The 19,135-nt window shown below is 46.8% G+C and overlaps 2 protein-coding genes across 7 annotated transcripts in view; one reads left to right on the top strand and one right to left on the bottom strand.

Moving 5' to 3' along the window:
* HECTD4 (HECT domain E3 ubiquitin protein ligase 4) overlaps positions 1 to 19,135 on the top strand; it is a 426,162-nt gene that overhangs the window by 151,913 nt on the left and 255,114 nt on the right. The window lies entirely within an intron of this gene.
* Positions 14,502 to 19,135, bottom strand: part of RPH3A (rabphilin 3A) — an 80,886-nt gene continuing 76,252 nt past the window's right edge. For all 6 annotated transcript variants that reach the window (XM_042441408.1, XM_042441410.1, XM_042441407.1 and 3 more), the window contains one exon: positions 14,502 to 18,723. In XM_042441408.1, the coding sequence (XP_042297342.1) occupies positions 18,593 to 18,723 (131 nt within the window). In that variant the 3' untranslated portion in view covers positions 14,502 to 18,592. The remainder of the gene's footprint in view (positions 18,724 to 19,135) is intronic.

Below are 19,135 nucleotides of genomic sequence, written 5' to 3'. Positions count from 1 at the left end.
TCCCCATTGACAGATGTCCATCCAGCCTCTGTTTAAAGACCTCCAAGGAGGGAGATTCCACTACACTCAGAGGAAGGAGTGTGTTCCACTGTCAAGAAGTTCCTCCTAATTTTGAGGTGGAATCTCTTTTGCTGTAGCTTGCATCCATTGTTCCGGGTCCTAGTCTCTGGAGCAGCAGAAAACAAGCTTGCTCCCTGCTCAATGTGACATCCTTTCAAATATTTAAACAGGGCTATCATATCACCTCTTAACCTTCTCTTCTCCAAGCTAAACATCCCCAGCTCCCTGAGTCGTTCCTCGTAGGGCATGGTTTCCAGACCTTTCACCATTTTAGTCGCTCTCCTTTGGACATGCTCCAGTTTCTCAACATCCTTTTTAAATTGTGGTGCCCAGAACTGGACACAATATTCCAGGTGGGGCCTGACCAGAGCAGAATATAGTGGCACTATTAGTTCCCTTAATCTAGACACTATACTTCTATTGATGCAGCCTAAAATCGCATTGGCCTTGTTAGCTGCCGCATCGCACTGTTGACTCATATTCAACTTATGGTCTACTTGGACTCCTAGATCCCTTTCACACGTAGTTTCATTTAGCCAGGTGTCGCCCATCCTATATCTGTGCATTTCATTTTGTTAACTTTGGCCCAGCTTTCTAGTCTATTCAGGTCATTTTGAATTTTGATCCTGTCCTCTGGGGTATTAGCTACTCCCCCTAGTTTGGTGTTATCTGCAAATTTGATAAGTATGCCCCCAATTTTGTCCTCCAAGTCATGGATAAAGATGTTGAGTAGCACTGGGCCCAGGACAGAGCCCTGCGGGACCCCAATGGGCACTTCTCTCCAGGATGAAAAGGAGCCATTGTTGAGCACACTTTGGCTTCGGTCAGTCAAACAATTACAAATATGCAAGAGATTGGCATTATTTGAACGCATGGATTCATAAATGGATCTGAGTTATATCAACTCCTAGTAGAGCTGGGAGAACCATGGCCAGTCACTGGAGTTTGGAAAAGATCCATTTTTGCCTTACGGTTCCTAGAATATTCCAACCAACCTAGACCATGGCCCATTTCTTTGTCATGGCTTATTCTTTGGCCTACAACTTCCATAATCCTCCAAACAACATAGTCTATGGCTCATCTTTTTCATGGCCTATTTTTTGGCCTACCACTCCCAGACTCCCACGTGGCGTATTGCACATTTTTAATGGACTATTCTTTGGTTTACAAACGCACACAATTCTCCCCAGCCAGTGTGGCCTACATTTCCCAGGATCCCCCCAGCCAGCTGGCAGGGGGATTCTGGGCATTGTAGGCTTTGGGAGTTGTGGGCCAAGCAAATGCCTTTTCCAAACTCTGGTACAGACAACATTGAGCAAACGGAGCTCAGCTTCTGAAGCTGCCAGGCAATCTTTAAGCTGCCAAGTAATTCCTATTTTGCAGGGGTCTTTTAGCCCTCTGTTTTTCTCTGTAATGGAAATACAGTCGAGACAAGATGGTGGCCAACAAGGCTGGGCCAAGAGAAGCCATGAGCAGGAGCCATTTGAAGACCTCCTGGGGCGACAGCAGAAAAGGAAAGGAAGGCTTGATCCCTATCCCACCCGTTTGGTTGAATCGCCGTCTCCTTCTCAAGCCACGCACAGACTAGGAACCTGCCGAGGAAAAACCGTCTCTCCTGATTCTTGACGCTTCAGTGATGGTGGAAGGCAGCGGATCCCAGAGCCTGAGATTCCAGGATCCCAACGCATGTCCCTTTCCTCTCCTTCTGACACATGTTCAGTGTTTTACACCATCGGTGTCATGTCTGATCATCTCCCTATGAAAGGATGCGGAGTGTGTGCACCATGATTCAACGCAATGGAGCGGAATCGCCAACTGAGTTCCCATTTCCAAAGGTACAGCCCTCCATCCAGGGGCAGAAATTAATAAAAGCAGAAGTCGATATCTGACCATTTCTTCATGCTCAAACCTTGCCCCACTTTTTTAAATGTTGGCATAGCCTGCCATGGGTCCCAGGGGTGGAAAACCGAACCCTGGAACCCGCCCCAACCGAATTTTAGTCCCGTGGTGGCGCTGCCACATTTTGGGTACAGTATTGGATTTGGCTTCATGGAAGGGATAGAGAAATGCCCCATCCTCTGTTTTTTTTCTCTAAGTCTCGATTGGGCTGTGCATGGCCCAAGCATTACAAAACCCCAGTAAGCATGCCAGAAAACCATAGATAGATAGATAGATAGATAGATAGATAGATAGATAGATAGATAGATATCATCAAGGAACAAATAAATTTGAATGCTCCCAGGGTGAAGGGATGACTGAAACTAATCTAAAAATTGGTCAGCTTTGGAAGCACAGCAGCTGTTCTCAGCTTCGCTGGGCGGATTTGCGAGTCCGTCCGTGACAGGTTACGGAGCCCTTGAAAACAGGCTCAGAAGAGCCGAAATGAAGCGAGAAATGACCCCTGCAAGCAATGATTTGATCAGTCCACTCGACCCCATGAAGGCCTGGGTCCAATCCACATCATGGCCTCCTCCCGCCCATTCAAGGGAACCTGGTTTGCCCAAGTGCAGGGACTGATAAGAAACCATGAAAGATTTGACCTTTCCCAGGTTAGGATGGTGGAAAGAGACACAGAGGTGGAAAGGCAGAAAAGAGTCATCCAGGCATCTTCCACCTCGGCCATCCACTGAGGCCTACCAGAGCTAATGCTATCATGATAGGGGCTTACTAGGGATGGAAATTGCTGTCCAAATTCCTCTTGTCCTAGGGAATAGGCTGACTGTTCTCCCTGCGGGTGAAGTGTGAGAAAGTTAAAATATTTCCGGTCTCTCACACAGAGCAGAGCTCACCCAGTCCAACTAGGAGCAGGAACTGGCAAAGAAAAACTTTGATCGGTCGCCGTAAGTCAAAAATAGGGTCACCATAAGTTGGAAATAGGGTTGCCATAAGTCAGAAATGACTTGAAGGCACACATCAAAAACCACAAAGCTGGACCCAGGCTAGAGACAGACTCAAGTGCACCCCTGCTGCTTAGCTGCTCCACTTAGTATTGAGGCAATAAAACCATAAAACCATCCAGAACATCAAATTTCAAAGGGACATTCTTGCCCGTTCGTTTGTTTGCAAATGAAGCATCTAAAGATGCTCACATCTGGCCTGTGAAGGAGGCACATTTCTTGGCTTGGAAATATAAATTTAAAAAGGGGGGGGTTGAAAAGAAAAATCTGCATGTTTACCAAACTGCCATGCGTGATCATCTCATCCCTAGCTCTTAGTGATGCAGCTCAGGGCTCTGTAGAAAGGTTAACCCTGATCAATATCTCTTTGCAGTTAATGGGACGGTGGCCGTTCCTTCAGAACGGAAGCGCAGTCTCCCAGTATTGCATAACTCCATCCAATTGATCCATCGCCATTAAATGTTCCATTTTGAGGATTAACCGGGCTTGGTAGGGAATAATTCCCCAAGAATCGTTAACCTAATGAGAGAGAGGCTTTCCATAAACGGCTTAGCCAGGTTGGGGCAGGGAGGGATGGGTTTAATGAATAGCGAGTAAAGTGGGGGGGGGGGGGGGAGAGGGGAAAGTGTCAGAGCTCACCAGCGCCACCATATGGCACACTCTGTCATTGCAAATTCTCTGAGAAGAACCTTCTGGACCAACTTGGATTGGCCATGGGCTCTTCTTGGGCAAGAAAGAGTCAGATGCCTGCCTGTCTCAGGCTGCATCCGCACTGCGCAAACTACAGTTCTCAGAATTCCATCGCATTGAGCCAGGGCACTTAAAGCGGTGTCAAACTGGATTATTTCTGCAGTGCGGATGCAGCCTCAGTGGAACTTTCATTGGTCAAGTCATTCTCTCGGTGCTCCGGTGTGTTGTGTGTTTCCGGTCCTGTTCATTGGACCTGTCCAAAGCTTGGGAAAGTTACCTGACAATGCTGGCCAGGAGGGACTGGGACATGAAATCCACAAAATCTGGAGTGCCAACAGTTTACTCACCCCTGCTAAAGACAAATTCTTCATGCCATAGGATCTTAGAGATGGAAACAACTACAAGGGCTGCCTAGACCGACCCCTGGCCAGGCAGGAACACACCACTGAAGCACTCCTGAGAGATGCCCATCTGTTGCATGATCTCAAACGAAGGGAGGTGTCATGTCTGACCAATGCTCCCCACTCAACCATGGAAACCCAGGGGGTGACCATGGGCAATTCACACTCTCTCAGCCTTGGAGGACGGCAATGTCAAACCCCCTCTAAAAATGTGCCAAGAAAATCCTGTGTACAGGTCCGCCTTGGGATCACCATAAGTCAGAAACAACCTGAAGACAAGCAGCAACAACAACAGTCCCAAGTAGAATGCCAACTTTCTTTCATATTTTTTCCCCATCCCTAGTGTATGGTTCTAATAAGATTTCAGCCCCATCTTCAGAGAAGGACCCCAAAATCTGCCTGCTCTTCTTGCTTGCTCTCTCTCTCTCTCTCCAAAAGGGATCTTCTCCCCCGGAGCTGAAAGGATCCGAAAGCAATCTCCAGCTCCAGCTCAGTGTTCTCAGCCAGAGAAGCGATCAGCTGTTCAGCTTGGCTTAAAACCACCTTTAATGACTAAAGCCAAGGCTTAGATCCTTAATAAGGACAAGCTGGGGGTGAAGCCCTAGCCCTCCCATCTCTGACCATCAATCCGAACAGCGCTCCCATTTAATTATTCCGATGGAAGAGAGATGGAGGAAATGGGATTGCAGATGGCTTAGAGATTTTGCGCAATCCAAAAAGACAGAGACGGAGGCCCTTCCTGAAGGTCACGCAGAACACTCCTCCAGAGCAGAATGAAAGGCAAGGCTGGGACATACACAGAGGCTGCAGAAAGAGTTTGGTTTGACCCCGCTTTAACTGCCACGGCTCAAGGCTATGGAATTCCGGATTCCTTCCAGGATGCCATAGCCTTGGGCTGTGGCAGTTAAAGCGGTGTCAAACCAGATTATATTCTGCAGTGTGGATGCCTCAAAGGAGGGATGGAGCAGCTTTTGCAGATGGGATGGGCAAAGCTGGGGGGCCCATTTTATTTCTGGTTTTTTACTTCCTGCTCACTTCCTGCGGCTGAAACGGTTCACAAAAATGGTCCAAGGGGGCACAAATGTGGCAAAAATGCCCCTCTAGGACATTCAGGGAAGGTCCAGAACTTTTTGGAAGGAAAAATAATACCCAGGACCTTGAGGGCCACAAACACAGCCTACATATGGCCAACGGGCCACACTTTTTGCCCACCCTGGTTTATGACAGTCTATTCTCTGATTTCCCAAATAATGGAGTAGTTATAATGTAAGATACAAAAAGAAGGAAGGGAGAGAAGAAAGGGAATGCAGCGGCACCTTTAAGACTAGCTGGTTTTTATTTCAGCATGATTTTTTGTGGATTTGAACCCACTTTTCCAGATGCAATGCAGAGCGATATTAAAGCCTCTTGTTATTTGTACATTCTCTGAAGGTGCCAGCCTCAGAGGATGGCAAAACATCAGGAATAAGCTCTTCTAGAACATGGCCACATCGCCTGAAAAACCCACAAAAAGATATGGATGCCGGCCATGAAAGCATTCGACTTCACATATTTTATACAGTTGTGGGAGTGGGATAGAAGGTCATTGGATCCTAAAGGATGCAAATAATGTCCCGCAACCTAAATTTCCCCCCAAATGGACAAGATGATACAGGTCTTTCCGATTTTGGCTGTGGCCAATTAGTGTCGGTGTGAGAAAGCAATCCACTTGCTTTCCAAAAAATCAGTTTGCCGGGGTTCTAAAAGCTCTCTATTGCTTTCTACCCCACTCCTGAAATGGTACAAATGCTCCAGGAGACTAACACGGCTGCTTCTTTGATCAGCAGTAAACCCTGCTGATGCCAATTGGGTTTATTGCCTGGCAAGGGGACATCAAAATCGCAGTCCATATATAACCACCAGCGCACAGAGGCATGCACGCTCTCTTGAAATATGAAAGCATAAAACGTTTATCGCCTTCAGAAACCTGGCTGGGGGGGGGGGACATTTTTCTGTCACTCCTTTTTTTACAGCTCGGTCTTTTTCATTTCATTTTTCCCACACACAGAAACACACACACACACACACACAAAACCAACCTCCCATTTGCCTTTTAAAAATTAATACCTAAATTGACTTTGTCCTCACTGGCCCCTCTCTCAGCAAGAAGGCTGGAGGGCTGAATTATTTAATGGACAGTCGAGAGACAGAGGTGGAAAAAAAGGAACCTTTTCTCGTACAGATGTAAGCCAAGGTTTTTTTTTGCCAGAGAGGCGATGGTGGCGGTGGGTGCCTGGCCCCCCTGTTGTCAAAGGGGGGCTCAGAAGATTTTAAAAAACCCACAAACACACACACACAAATACACACACACCCTTCCTAGAACCATCTGATGCTGAAACACCATTGCTTTCTGAGGAAGACCAAAGAAGAAGGACTGGGGAGGGGGATGATGGGAAGAGAGCATCTTTCCTCCTCAAAGCAGGAAGCAGGGGAGCACGCGATTGGCTGTTGCTGAGCAACGACTGAGAAGTTTCCATCTCCGATGGACCAGATGCAAGAGAGATCCTCTGAAGACAGCTCTGGAGATGGGAAGAACTTTGCTGGCTGCAGCTTCCTTTGCCTCTCCAGCCGTTGGGTGGGACAAGAGACGGGCCCATCGAAATCATTCTCAGTCACTGGTTGCTAGCCCATATATATATATATATCTCCCTTTGCCTCTGATTGAACTTTGATCTCAGACTCCATCCTGGAAAGCATGCTTTGTCACATAGGCCTGGAAAAAGCACCTCGGGGCAACATTGGGTTCCGTCTGCATGGCAGCAATGATCCAGGTTGGCACTACTTTAACCGCCATGGCTCGAGGCTACGGAATTGTGGGAACCGCATTTGGCTGTGGCACCAGACAGAGAAAGCTAGATGTCTCACAAAACTACACATCCCAAAATTCCACAGCACTGAGCCATGGCACTGACAGTGGTGGCAACCAGGATTATTTCTGCGGTGTGGATGCAGCCTCAGCCAGCAAGTGCTAAGGCAACAGAAAGGTATCCTTTGAAATTCAGATCTGTTCTTCTGATTTCAGAGGCATAGGTGGCTTTGGGGCTTGTCAGCCATATGGAAATCAAAGGGACAGGCCATAGGGATTTGCCACCTCTTCATTTAGGATAGCTACATTTTGATGATGATGACAATAATAATAATAATAATAATAATAATAATAATAATAATAATAATAATAATAATAAACTGTTTATTTTTATACCGCTTTTCCTTGAGATCAAAGCGGTGTACATCTACAAGAGCTATCACATACAATATAAAAACAGTTAAAAACATTTCGATAGTAATCACAATTATTCAATAAAATTATCTAAAAACAGCTATAAAATATCGATTAATCTAACTGGAAATAAGTTCTCTACAGTGAGCCGGGAGGGTATGCTTGCTGGAAAAGATAAGTTTTTAACACCTTTTTGAAGTTTTCCAGTGTACTGCTGAGGCAGATCTCTTCAGGAAGTGCATTCCAAAGAGTAGGAGCTATCGCTGAGTAAGCTCTTTGATGGGTTGTTACCAGTCGTACCTTAGGGTGTTCGAGTAACAATTTCCCCGATGTTCTCAAAGTGCAGGGCGGATTATGTAGGGAGAGGCGTTCCCTCAAGTAACTCGGGCCCAAGCCATGTAGGGCTTTAAAGGTAATAACCAACACTTTGTACTGGGGCCAGAAGCAAATTGGCAGCCAGTGGAGAGATTTTAATACGGGAGTTATATGATCCGATTTAGATGTGCCCGTGACCAGTCTGGCTGCAGCATTTTGAATCAGCTGAAGTTTCCAAACCTGGTACAAAGGTAGCCCCATGTAGAGCGAGTTACAGAAATCCAAACGAGAGGTTACCAGTGCATGTACTACATTTTCTAGGTCTTTTCAATCCAGACAGTTGGCGTATCAGCCGAAGCTGGTACCAAGCACTCTTGGCCATCGCATCTACTTGAGATGATAACTGTAGAGATGGATCCAAGAGTACTCCCAAACTGTGAACTTTGTCCTTTAGGGGAAGTGTAACCCCATCCAGGACAGGATGACAAATTTCCCTATCAGGATTCGGAGCACCTGTCACGAGTAACTCTGTTTTCTCTGGATTCAGCTTGAGTTTGTTTTTCCTCATCCAGCCCATTACTGACCCCAGGCAGGCATCCAGAGGAGAGATGCCATCCTTAGTCACTGTATCAGTCGGAGCCATGGAGAGGTAGATCTGGGTGTCATCAGCGTACTGATAACACCGAGCTCCATGATTCCAGATGATCTCTCCCAGCGGCTTCATGTAAATGTTAAATAGCATGGGGGACAGGATGGCACCTTGTGGGACGCCAGATATAAGCTCTCTTTTACGAGAGCAGCTGTCCCCCAGCCTCACTATCTGGAATCTTCCTGAGAGATAGGACCGGAACCACTGGAGCGCAGTGTCCCCGATACCTAAATCTCTCAGGTGTTCCAGAAGGATACCATGGTCGATGGTATCGAAGGCCGCTGAGATGTCCAAGAGCACCAACAGGGTTACACTTCCCCTGTCAGTGGCCAGACGGAGATCATCGACTAAGGCGACCATGGCAGTCTCAACTCCGTAGCCCGCCCTGAAGCCAGTTTGAAATGGGTCCAGATAATCAGTGTCATCCAAGACAGCTTGGAGCTGAAAAGCGACTGCCCTCTCGATCACCTTGCCCAAGAATGGTAATAAGGAGACCGGCCTATAATTACACATTAAAAGGGGATCAAGAGAAGGTTTCTTCAAAAGAGGCTTTACCATTGCCTGTTTCAGAGATGATGGAACAGTACCTTCTCGAAGAGATGCATTTATTATTAGATGGAGTGCAGTTTTTATAGCATCTCCTCCCTGAGCGGTCAGCCAAGAAGGGCAAGGGTCAAGAGGGCATGTCGTCTTTTTCACACAACCAAGGAGCTTGGCTCCAGGGTTTTGCTTTTTCCTCCTTCTGGACAATTCCACCTCCAGTTTCTAAGGTTTTGCCCCCAAAAGCAGAAAAGGGAGCTATTGACTACCCTGCCCTGTCCATTTTAATAATTTTAACAGTATTGTTTTATTGTTATGGTTTACAATTATGATTTATTGGTTATGGTGGGTGGGTCTCTGGGACAATGTGTTTTAATGATTTAATGTTGTTAGCCGCCTCAATCTTAATGGAGAGGCGGGGTATAAATATTATTATTATTATTATTATTATTATTATTATTATTATTTGCTCTTTGTCTTTGGTTTTCAATGAAGTCAGGCAGTTGGATTTCCTCTAAAATCCCTCTGAGTTGCAAGCCTCTTTACATTGCTGGCGCTTCTGCAAGATTTGGAATCCTAACTTCTGGAGTCAGGTAAGCATTGGCATTTCTTGGCCTTCTTTTTTCCAGGCCTGTGGCACAAGGCCTTGCAACATCTCTATCCAATTTAATCTGCCATTATTTCATTCGCTCTGGTATGAGTGCGAGCGCTTGCTTTTGTGGGAATGTTGCAAGCCTGTTGCTGTATCAGTAAAAGTAGATTTGGGCCTTGCACACTGGAGTTCTAGTTGCTGGACCTGGTAACTAGAACTCCAGTTTATAAATGTGGCCCAGCTTTTAAAGTGACCCAAACCTTTCTCACTGCTCCCTTGTGCTAATAAATTATTTCCCCTATCATTGTCCATTGTGAAACAATTTAGGTAACATACCTTCTTCTTCTCTTCTTTTCCCCCCATCAGATTTACTAGTGTTTCGTGGCAAAACTGTTGAGGCTGTATGAAGTCGAAGGCTTTCATGGCTGGCATCCATAGTTTTTTGTGAGCGAAACATCAGGACTCTTCTAGAACATCGCCACAGAGCCAGAAAAACCCATAAAAAACTATGTTGAGGCTGTAATTTAGGAAAGGTAAGGAGTATCTTTTGCACCTGGGATTCCCAAACTTTGGTCCTCCAAGTATTTTGGACTTGAGATCCCATAAGCCCCAGCCAGCTTGGTCAACAGTTCAATCCAATGAAACCTAACCACCCCGTGTTGATATCTTGAAGACCTACTTCTAAGTTTGGACTAAAACCCAGAATGGATTCGCTGCCTCTGGAAGCCACTAACCATGGCTGGGGGAGCCCAGGGATGTAAATCTTTGTAAATATCCTGATTTTCCCCCTCCTTGCCGTAAAAACATAATGAAATATGTGCCGTTTTCAAATGTGGTTTGCCGTTTGGGAACTTCTTGTTGCTGCTGCTGTTGTTGTAGTGTGTCTTCAAGTTGTTTCCAACTTTTGGCAACCCTAAGATGAAGCTGGCATGGGGTTTTCTTGGCAGGATTTGTTCAGAGTTTTGCCATTGCCCTCCCCTGAGGCTGAGAGAGTGTGACTTGATCAAGGCCACCCAATGGGTTTCATGGCTGAGCGGGGATTCGAACCCTGGCCTCCAGAATCGTAGTCCAAGACTCAAACCGATACGCCTCATCCAGGAACTATTCTGTGCAAAAATTAATAAATCCATAAATAAATAATCACATGATGATTTTCTGGGCAGAAAATGTTGCTTTCCGGGCAGGAAATATGATGTTTTGGGTGCAAAATTGTGCATTTTTTGACAGAATGTGTCCAAGGGGGTGAAGATTCTCACCCGTCCAGAATATTCTCCATCAGGGTTTCCCAACATTCCTGAATCCTGTTTTTTCACCATTTTTTTAAACGGTGCCCTAGCAGTGCCTCTAGACCCATTCTGTATTCTGGAATACTCTTCACGGTGGCAAAACAGGTATTTCCCTGTCCATGTTCATTGACAAAGTGAAGTGAAGAGCACAGAAATATGTGCAGAATGGTGGCTTTCCTCCAAAGGATCCATGGCTCATCTTTCCCCCCTTCTCTTTGTTTTGCAGGGAAAAATACTGTTTTGCAGCCCTTAACCAGAGATCAACATTGGCATGTCATTCCCCTAAGCCACTCCGCTCCCCAGAAGTCTGCAAAGTGTTCTTCAGAAATCCTGGGATTCGTAGTTTGTTGAGCCACCAGCACTCTCTGACAGGCCAGGCTGAATCCTTCACCAAATCCCAAGATTCCAGAGCATGGAACCATAGCGGTTCAAGCAGTGTCAAACTGCATCAATTCTGCAGTGCAGATGCCGCCAGAGAGCAAAAGATAGAAATATGGCAAACATCAGCATATTTGCTGCACATTTGGTAGTTAACTGGAGACATGGGGGAACAAGACGGCGGCGAGCGCATGCTCTTCCGAATATATTTCCAATTGAATCAGCAGAATGTTAATATTCAGTTAATATTCAGGGCCCAGTTAAACCAAAGATGCGCTCGGCCTCCCTCCCGGCCCACACACCTCTCTGTGTTTGCCGCTCACCTTCAACTCCAGTGGCGCTGCTTATAAACACATATGGAGTCAATTGGAAAATGGGATTTATGAGAGCAGCTGTAGGCTACAGTCTCTGGGGGTAATAACTTATTTTTCTCTGTGCATTGCTTTGAGGTCTCTTCCCCCACAATGCGCGCATATATATATATATGACATACAGCCCTCCTATTATATATTCTCCGAGGGCCTGAAAATTTCATGGAGATTTGCTTGGCTATTAAATAACTGTGAGGCTATTTCGCATCCTTGGCGGGGTGGCTCTCTTCCCCCCAAACCCACAGCTTGGGCCATCAAACACAATTGGAGAAAGGAGAGCATCCATGTGGAGGCATTTCTCTTGGGGAGCCAGCCTCTGCTGCCCACATTTTGCCCCCAGTTCCGGCTGCTGTTTGCTTCTGGGTGCCATCCCAAACCAGCCTGAAAATGGGCTTTCCTTGCCAAGCAGCTGGCCTGTGGTTCTCCTCCTCTCCCCACAGCACCACGCTCCTGCCTTTGCACCTTCTCAGCAAAGAGCAAATCCGTATTGATTTTGGAGGGACCAAAGCCGTAAATTATTGGCCGTGATGAGGAGCTTGGCTGGTTCCAAGATGAGAATCGATCGATGGAGGCAAAGGGCCAAATCTCATTAGTGGGCAAAGCAACCTTTGGAGCAGCAAGTCAAGCGCTGGAGGGAGCTGCTTTCATTTGAGGAGGGAGAACAGCGGCCCCTGCTGGGAAGTAGCTGGAAACGCACCCGCCAGACAATGTGAAGCGGAGGCTTCCAGGCAGACACCAGTTAACCAACAAAGCAATAGCAGCACAGGAGCAAACTCCGGATCTAGAGCCCTAGGATTTGCCGATTCAAACGCTGAGCAGTTGGACTGCAGAGGAGGGAAGGCTCTTTGCTTATGCCTAGAGGCTGCCCTGTTTGTAACTTTACGTTAGATGTTCCTCATCTGATTCCCGGCATGAAAATACAAGTCCAAGGATGAGCTGTGGGAGCCCTAGTCCAAAGGAGGACAATCTTCCAAGCACCAAAGACCAGGCTCAAATTGAAAACTTGATCTCTCCTATCGTGTGCAACTTGGGAAAGCCCTGGATCAGGGAAGAGAATATGGCGTCTCCCACATCTGTATCCAAAGCATTCCTCACTTCCAATGGCAGTTCATGAGCATCGTGATGCAAAGCCATATCCCAAGATGTTTTCGGATTACTTGCTGCACTGAGGCCCTGATCTGGCCAAAAAGAAGGAGAAAGCCCCCCTCCCTCACCAAACGTGACTGCATTTGCTGGGAAGGCCTGCTGCCCTCTTTGGAGGAGTATTGCCATCTACTGTGCAGTCAGAGCATTTCAACCTGATCCTGGTTTTCCTAGCGCAGTCCTGTAATTCATGGGCCATGCCAGCTGGGGGATTTTGGAAGCCGCCCAGAAAAGCAATTTTGCAAGCCCTAGTTTGATTACAGCAGTTGTGCAGAAATGGATTTTTCCCAACACTTCTCCAAGCTTTTTGGGGTGTGTGTGTGTAAAAGTTGTATCCAACAAATGAAAGTATAAGCAGAGTCACACATATGGGACTGATACTCACGCAGCAGGGCATTAAAATACAAGGTGAATGTCCACAGCCTTTGCATTTTTGTGCATCGCAATTGCATAATAGACTGTCAGCCATGTGCATGATCTACATCCATGTTGGCATTCAGTATTTTAACTCGTATAACTCTGCTGATGGATATTTCTGTTAGGTTAAGACAATATAAGCTCTTGGGTCAGTTCATGAACTGCCACCTAAGGATGCACCTTCATTGGAGAAATAATGCCATTTAAGTGTTGCAACACCATCCTAGAGAATCCTGGGACTTGTCATCTTACAAAGTCTTTAGCCTTTTCGGCCAAAGACTGCTGGCGCCTCACCAAACCAATAAATCCCGTGATTCTGTAGGATGGAGCCATGACAGTTAAAGTGGTCCCAAACTGCACTGCGGTTGGCCCTCCACATTTGCAGCTTTGACCTTTGCTGGTTTGATTATTTGCGGTTTTGACTAATATGTTCGCTCTAAGACTCTCTAGGTCCTCCAGCACAACTTCGCCGGAGGTTGACCATAGAGTTGTGCTGGAGAACCTAGACGTTCCTAGAGAAAAGGCTTCTCTAGGCATTTGTAGGTCCTCCATCATGATTCTATGATCACTTTCTGGAAGATGTTGAGCATAGACTTGCATTGGAGGACCTGGACATTCCTAGAGAGGTGTTCGCTTAAGTAAGAAGAGTATTGCTTTTTTATTGGTGTTTTTTCCACGTTCCCGGGGGTCCTTCACCCCAACCCCAGCAAATGTGGAGGGACCTCTGTATTTCCACACCCCTGGCATACATTAAGTTACATAACATACACCGTGATAAGAGGATTCTGGCCAATGTTCTTTGAATATTTTCAAATATTCTTCCCATTCCTATTGGAGTGCTTCAGCCCCACTTGCCTCCTCCTTGTCCAGCTCACTTTAAACCGTATTTACCCTATGGCCTCTGGATGGTCCCAAGTCCAATGTCCATGGCCCATGCGTGCCTGTTCCAGCCATGCCAACGAATGAAAAGAATGCAGACATTGGAAGGAGGTTTGCCCCCTTTGTTCTCACTTTTATTAAGGTATGACATGAAGAAACGGGGGAGTTACACCTGCATGCAGCGGAAGACCAGCTGGGTTTTTGGAGTCTTACTGGTAACATTGGCTGTTAGATAGTTATAAACAGTCAGATAGTTATTTACTTCTGTGAAGTCATTGCATGCTTAACAGAATGCAATTGTCAAGAGGAGGCAAAGACGGGAGGCGGATCGGGGCTGCTGCACCATTCCCAATCCAGACGTGCATGCGTTATTTACAAAGAAAGAAGAAGAAGGAGGAGTTGGAGGTCAAACAATCACAAATCGCCAAGGGAGGGAGGGAGGAAGGAAGGGGAGAAACTTAGGCTGCATCTGCACTGCTGAAATAATCCATAGAATCACAGTTGGAAGAGACCCCCAAGAAGGGCCAACCCCATTCTGCCATGCAGGAACTCTCCATCAAAGCATCCCCGCCCACTGTCATGGCTCAAGGCTATGGAATGCTGGGAATGGTCGCTCCCAGAATTCCATCGCCTTGAGCCATGGCAGCGAAAGTGGCATCAAACCAGGTTATTTCTGCGGTGCAGATGCAGCCCTGGTCTCAAAAAGGGTCAAAGGGTTTCTTTTCTTCTTCTTTTTTTCAGATGAGAACTATCACACCGAGTTTACAAAACGGTATCGAAAAACGACAAGACTTCTGAGAAAAGAGAGGACTCGCTCCAAGAGAATGCCTCCAATGGACACAGAAGGTGGGGCAGAAAGGAAACATTGAAAAGAGAGAGGAGGTCCTATTGGGGAGCAGGGGCCTTTCCCCCCGCTAGGTCTAGAGGGAGAAATATCCTCAGCCAAGACCCATGACTGGGGAACAGATTTCTCTCCAAAGGTATCTTTTGGGAACCAAAGGGATGGTGGGAACCAAGAGGAAAGGGCAGTTCCGGTGCCCATCCATGCCTGGATCCGTTCTTATCATCCAATGCCAGCCAATGTAATCCCCATTACTCAGAATGCCATGGAGAGAGCCCTGGCAAAATGGAGAGATGTAGCTATGGGAAACCACAATACAGGCATTGCCCCCCTCAAATCAGCATCGGCCCCCAAGCCATTTTCTTCCCGTCCCCACATTTCTAGCATCACAAGCGCTTCAACCTTCCATGGAGCCTTTAGAAAATAATGTTTGAGGCATCCAAAGAACAGAGCCAGAGAAAGCCAACCCAGCAAACAGAAAGAGTCCCATGTGCCAATGGTTTCCAGCATCTCTGGGATGCTAAAAAAAATTGGGGTGGGGAGGCAAATGTCACTTGGTGGGGCAGAATTTTTGTGAAGAAGGGTCAACATTCTCATATTGTGCCCTCCCCCAGCTATGCACCTAAACAGTTTTAAATGTGAAACAATTTTAAAGTTGAGCGCATGAAACCAACAGTCCAGCCCAGTGACATCAGCTTAAGGATGCTGACTATGCACCATACCTAGGGCCTTTTTAAAACAACCGCAAGTGACACAGAAGTCACTTCCTCCTCTCTCCCTTTTTTTAGACTCCCTGGTCCATTTTAGACCCAGAACAGGCCCTTTTTAAAATAATAAATAAATAAATAAATAAATAAATGGAAGCAAACAATGACATCTGGGTCACTTCCTGCTCACTTCTTGTTTTTTTTTTAAGGCCTGCTCTGGGCCTATAATGGACCAAGGAATCTCAAAACCATGGTGGAAATGTCCACCACAACATCTAGAAGGGATTGGGGGGCAACAATTTGGCTCCTGTTGACCCAGAGGGGCACAAAAATCAGCCCTAGGGGGCTGCATGCAAACCACGGGCCTCACTTTGCCCAGCCTGAACTAGTAGATCCTGAGGATACACCAGATCAAGAACTCTACACTGGTATCTTCTTGGCCTAAGTGAGAATAAAGTACTGCTTTGGCTGTTGACCAAATTTCCCAATGGCTTTTTAAAATTAAATCCCAGAAACTTGCTTTCAGCACAAATATATCTAACCTATTTCACAAAGAACCAAGGAGCTGTAATAAAAAACAAAATGGCCCAACAGTTGGGTTGTGCCCTGGACCCAACGGCTGGGTGACAAAAGAAAGGGTTTACTGAGGTTCTGCAGTTGAGCAAAGCACTTAGTCGACTTTTTTCAGCAAGTGGAACAGAAATGGAATTGCAACAAGGCCAAGGTGGGTAAAGAGATTCAAGGTGCTCCACGTCCTTCTTGGAAGCACACCACCGTCATGCAGTCGAGAAGCATAGAGGACTCTCTCATGAAACTTTTACCCAGGACAAGTTGGGCCAGCAAGGCCATCCGTTCATAAAGGTGCCCTTCTCCAAAAACTAGCAGAATTATATCTTGGTTGATGAAGAAGAGGAGAGCTAGGAGGTCATCCGTGGAAACACCACCAGAACAACCAGGAACTTGCTTTACATAGCTCCACCTTGGAATAGACCACAGCACCCTGAAGCTGAGGGTGAACCATGATGTTTCATCCATCCATCCATTGGTTTGCTCATCACTCTCCCTCTCTCCATAGTAGGAAGTGCATTTGTGCTGTCTGTGGAAGATTCCTAGGTTCAATCTTTGGCATCACCAGTTCCAAAAGCCTCATGGAGAAAGTGATGGGAAAGACCAGAGCTTGGAAGAGTGCCTTTGTTGAACGACAATGCCCAGAATCCCCCAGCCAGCATGGGGATTCTGGGAGTCATCATTCAACGAAAGCACTCTTTCAAAGTTCTGGGAAAGAACCTCTCTCTGCCTGAGAACCGGGAAGAATGCAGCCAGTCAAAAGAGAAAGGCCACTGGACCAGAGGAGCAAAGAGCCAGACTGGACTGAGGCATCTTGCTCTGTTTTTCTGAAGTGGGCATTCCACCATCTCTGCCCACCTGGGTTGCCCAGTTGAAAGGCACCAGATCAGATGGCTCTTGTAGGAGAATGAACTAAAAATCCTGTGGGCATGGCTTGGTCCCACCATCCAAAGGAATGCATGCATGTTTAAATGCATGTCAGACCTGAAGCCACAGGAAATCCTGAAGGACTTGTCCTGATTCATGTATGTGGTGGTTAGACTGAGCAGCAGAAACCACATGCCTCTCTGCCTCCAGAAGAAAGGCAAGTACAGTAGTGCGGAAACCTACTGAACCCACACGAGGGACTATTCTTTAGTTCAGTTAGAAGGTAGACATGAAAGGGGTTATGGAAGTGCCATCCCAAGGAAGAAAACCAGACTAAGTTGTTCCCCTCCCCTACTGTTGATATTGGTTTCCTTTCCTAAGCTCCCTCATGTCACCAGGAAGCACTGCCTGGGAGCTATTGGCTGGGATTGAAAGTAGGCTATTGTTCTTGCTACCAAGGTCTAGCTAAAGGAGAGAACTTTGGGGATACCAACAAGGAAGCCATCTGTTCACCCATAGACCAGAGCAGGCCAGGTAGTCCTCCCTGACTTTCACTGAATCATCTGTCTCGGGTGTTGCCACCAACCGTTCTACACATGTGGTGGGAAAGGAATACACAGACACCCCGGCCATGTTCCCACTTCATGCCCCTCTGGTCGGTCTGATCACTGGAAGCCCTTCCTGAATTTTGGGAGAATGGTGGACCTCCATTTTGTTGAGAGAATCCGTAAACAATAGGGTGCAACCCATGGAAAATGCTTCGTAGACACAAAAATAGGCCTTGCCCAACAACAGGCAAGGGCAAGTGGAAGATCACAGCTTGGTTGAGATTGGCCCTGAAACCTATATAGTTGCTCACCAGGAAAAGAAGAAGCTTGGCCTTTGCTGCTTCATGGGTTGAAGTGAGGGGTTATGAAGGACCACATTGATGGGGCCACTCAGCAATGGAAGGTGGCGTTCTCTGAATTACTTCCAACAGCCGAAGGCTAGAGACCCCATGACTGAAAAAGACGGGATGAAGTGATGCTATAAATCGGAAAGATTCCCCGCCCGCCCCCACCCCAAGCGGAAACTGGTTTTTTTTTGCTTATGACAGCCTAGGCGTTGGTTTCAAAAGACTTGCATGATCTGGCTGTTGTTGTCGTTTTGATCGGCTGCCCCCATGCTTAAAGCAGCCTGAGTCAAGAACCATAGCCGTGCATTTTCCATTCGCAATGCTCAAAATATTCTCAAGGTTGCAAAGAGGAGGAGGAGGAGGGCCGAAGTGGGGCCTGAAGGAAGGTCCGCATGCAGAGATGGAAACCAGAAGAGGGGGAATCAGATATTCAAGGACACTTCAAGAACAAATGCCTTTGGCAGATAGGAGAAAGCACACTGGCATCAGTAGGGGAGAAAAGGAGGGTGATCTTTTGCTGCCGAAAAGCAGAGGCCAAACTCATGAAGTTTCAGTGCTGGGCTATTGCTTGAAAAACCTGTACATGAATGCACCCATGGTGGGAGATGGTGGGGGAAATGGGTGATGAAACAAACCATAAAGGAGAATCGGGTCAGATCCTTGGGTGGGAATGGCAAAGGAGGGGGCAGAAGAGAAAAACGCTGCTGCCATGACAGAGGCAGGAGATGGGGGGGGGAGTTACCCCCAGGAGTAAAAGAAACATAAATGCGTTGGAAGACGGGATGCTTGGAATTCTACAGGAAAGGAAGTGGAGGATGGCGGACTCGTGGGGCATCTCCTAATCACTAGAGACATGGTTCTCGTTCTGTAAGGCGTGCCAGCGCTCAATTTTCTTATCCTTGTTCTTCAGACACTCGTACCAGTGTTTCAAGCGTTCACCTTTGGCTGTGATGCCCAGTTGGCAGCCACCTGCAAGAGGACAAAGAGAACACAGAAGGTAGAAGGCGGCTCTCGCTCAGGGTGCGCCTGCAGTGACTGAACATCAGCGGCAGCCGCCCTCGGATCCTCCAGATGTTTGGGACTTTGATTCCCAGAAGTCCCAACTGTGATGGCTAAAGGGGAAAGGATTATGGGGATGAGAGGATGAAAATTACAATGGTCCATATTGCTAGGTATGGACCTCTTTGTCAATTTCATTCTCAAGGGCCTGAACAAAAACTTTTATCATTTTAGTCCTCACTGAGAGAAAGTTGTTAAAACCAGTGAGGTTTTCAAAGGCTATTTGTAGTGCATGACTTATTCTGTGCAATATATATGCAACTCTCCCCGGATAGATAGATAGATAGATAGATAGATAGATAGATAGATAGATAGATAGATA

The sequence above is a fragment of the Sceloporus undulatus genome, chromosome 10 (genome assembly GCF_019175285.1).
Source record: "Sceloporus undulatus isolate JIND9_A2432 ecotype Alabama chromosome 10, SceUnd_v1.1, whole genome shotgun sequence".
NCBI lineage: Eukaryota > Metazoa > Chordata > Lepidosauria > Squamata > Phrynosomatidae > Sceloporus > Sceloporus undulatus.
This window is presented reverse-complemented; position numbering and strand designations above follow the sequence as displayed.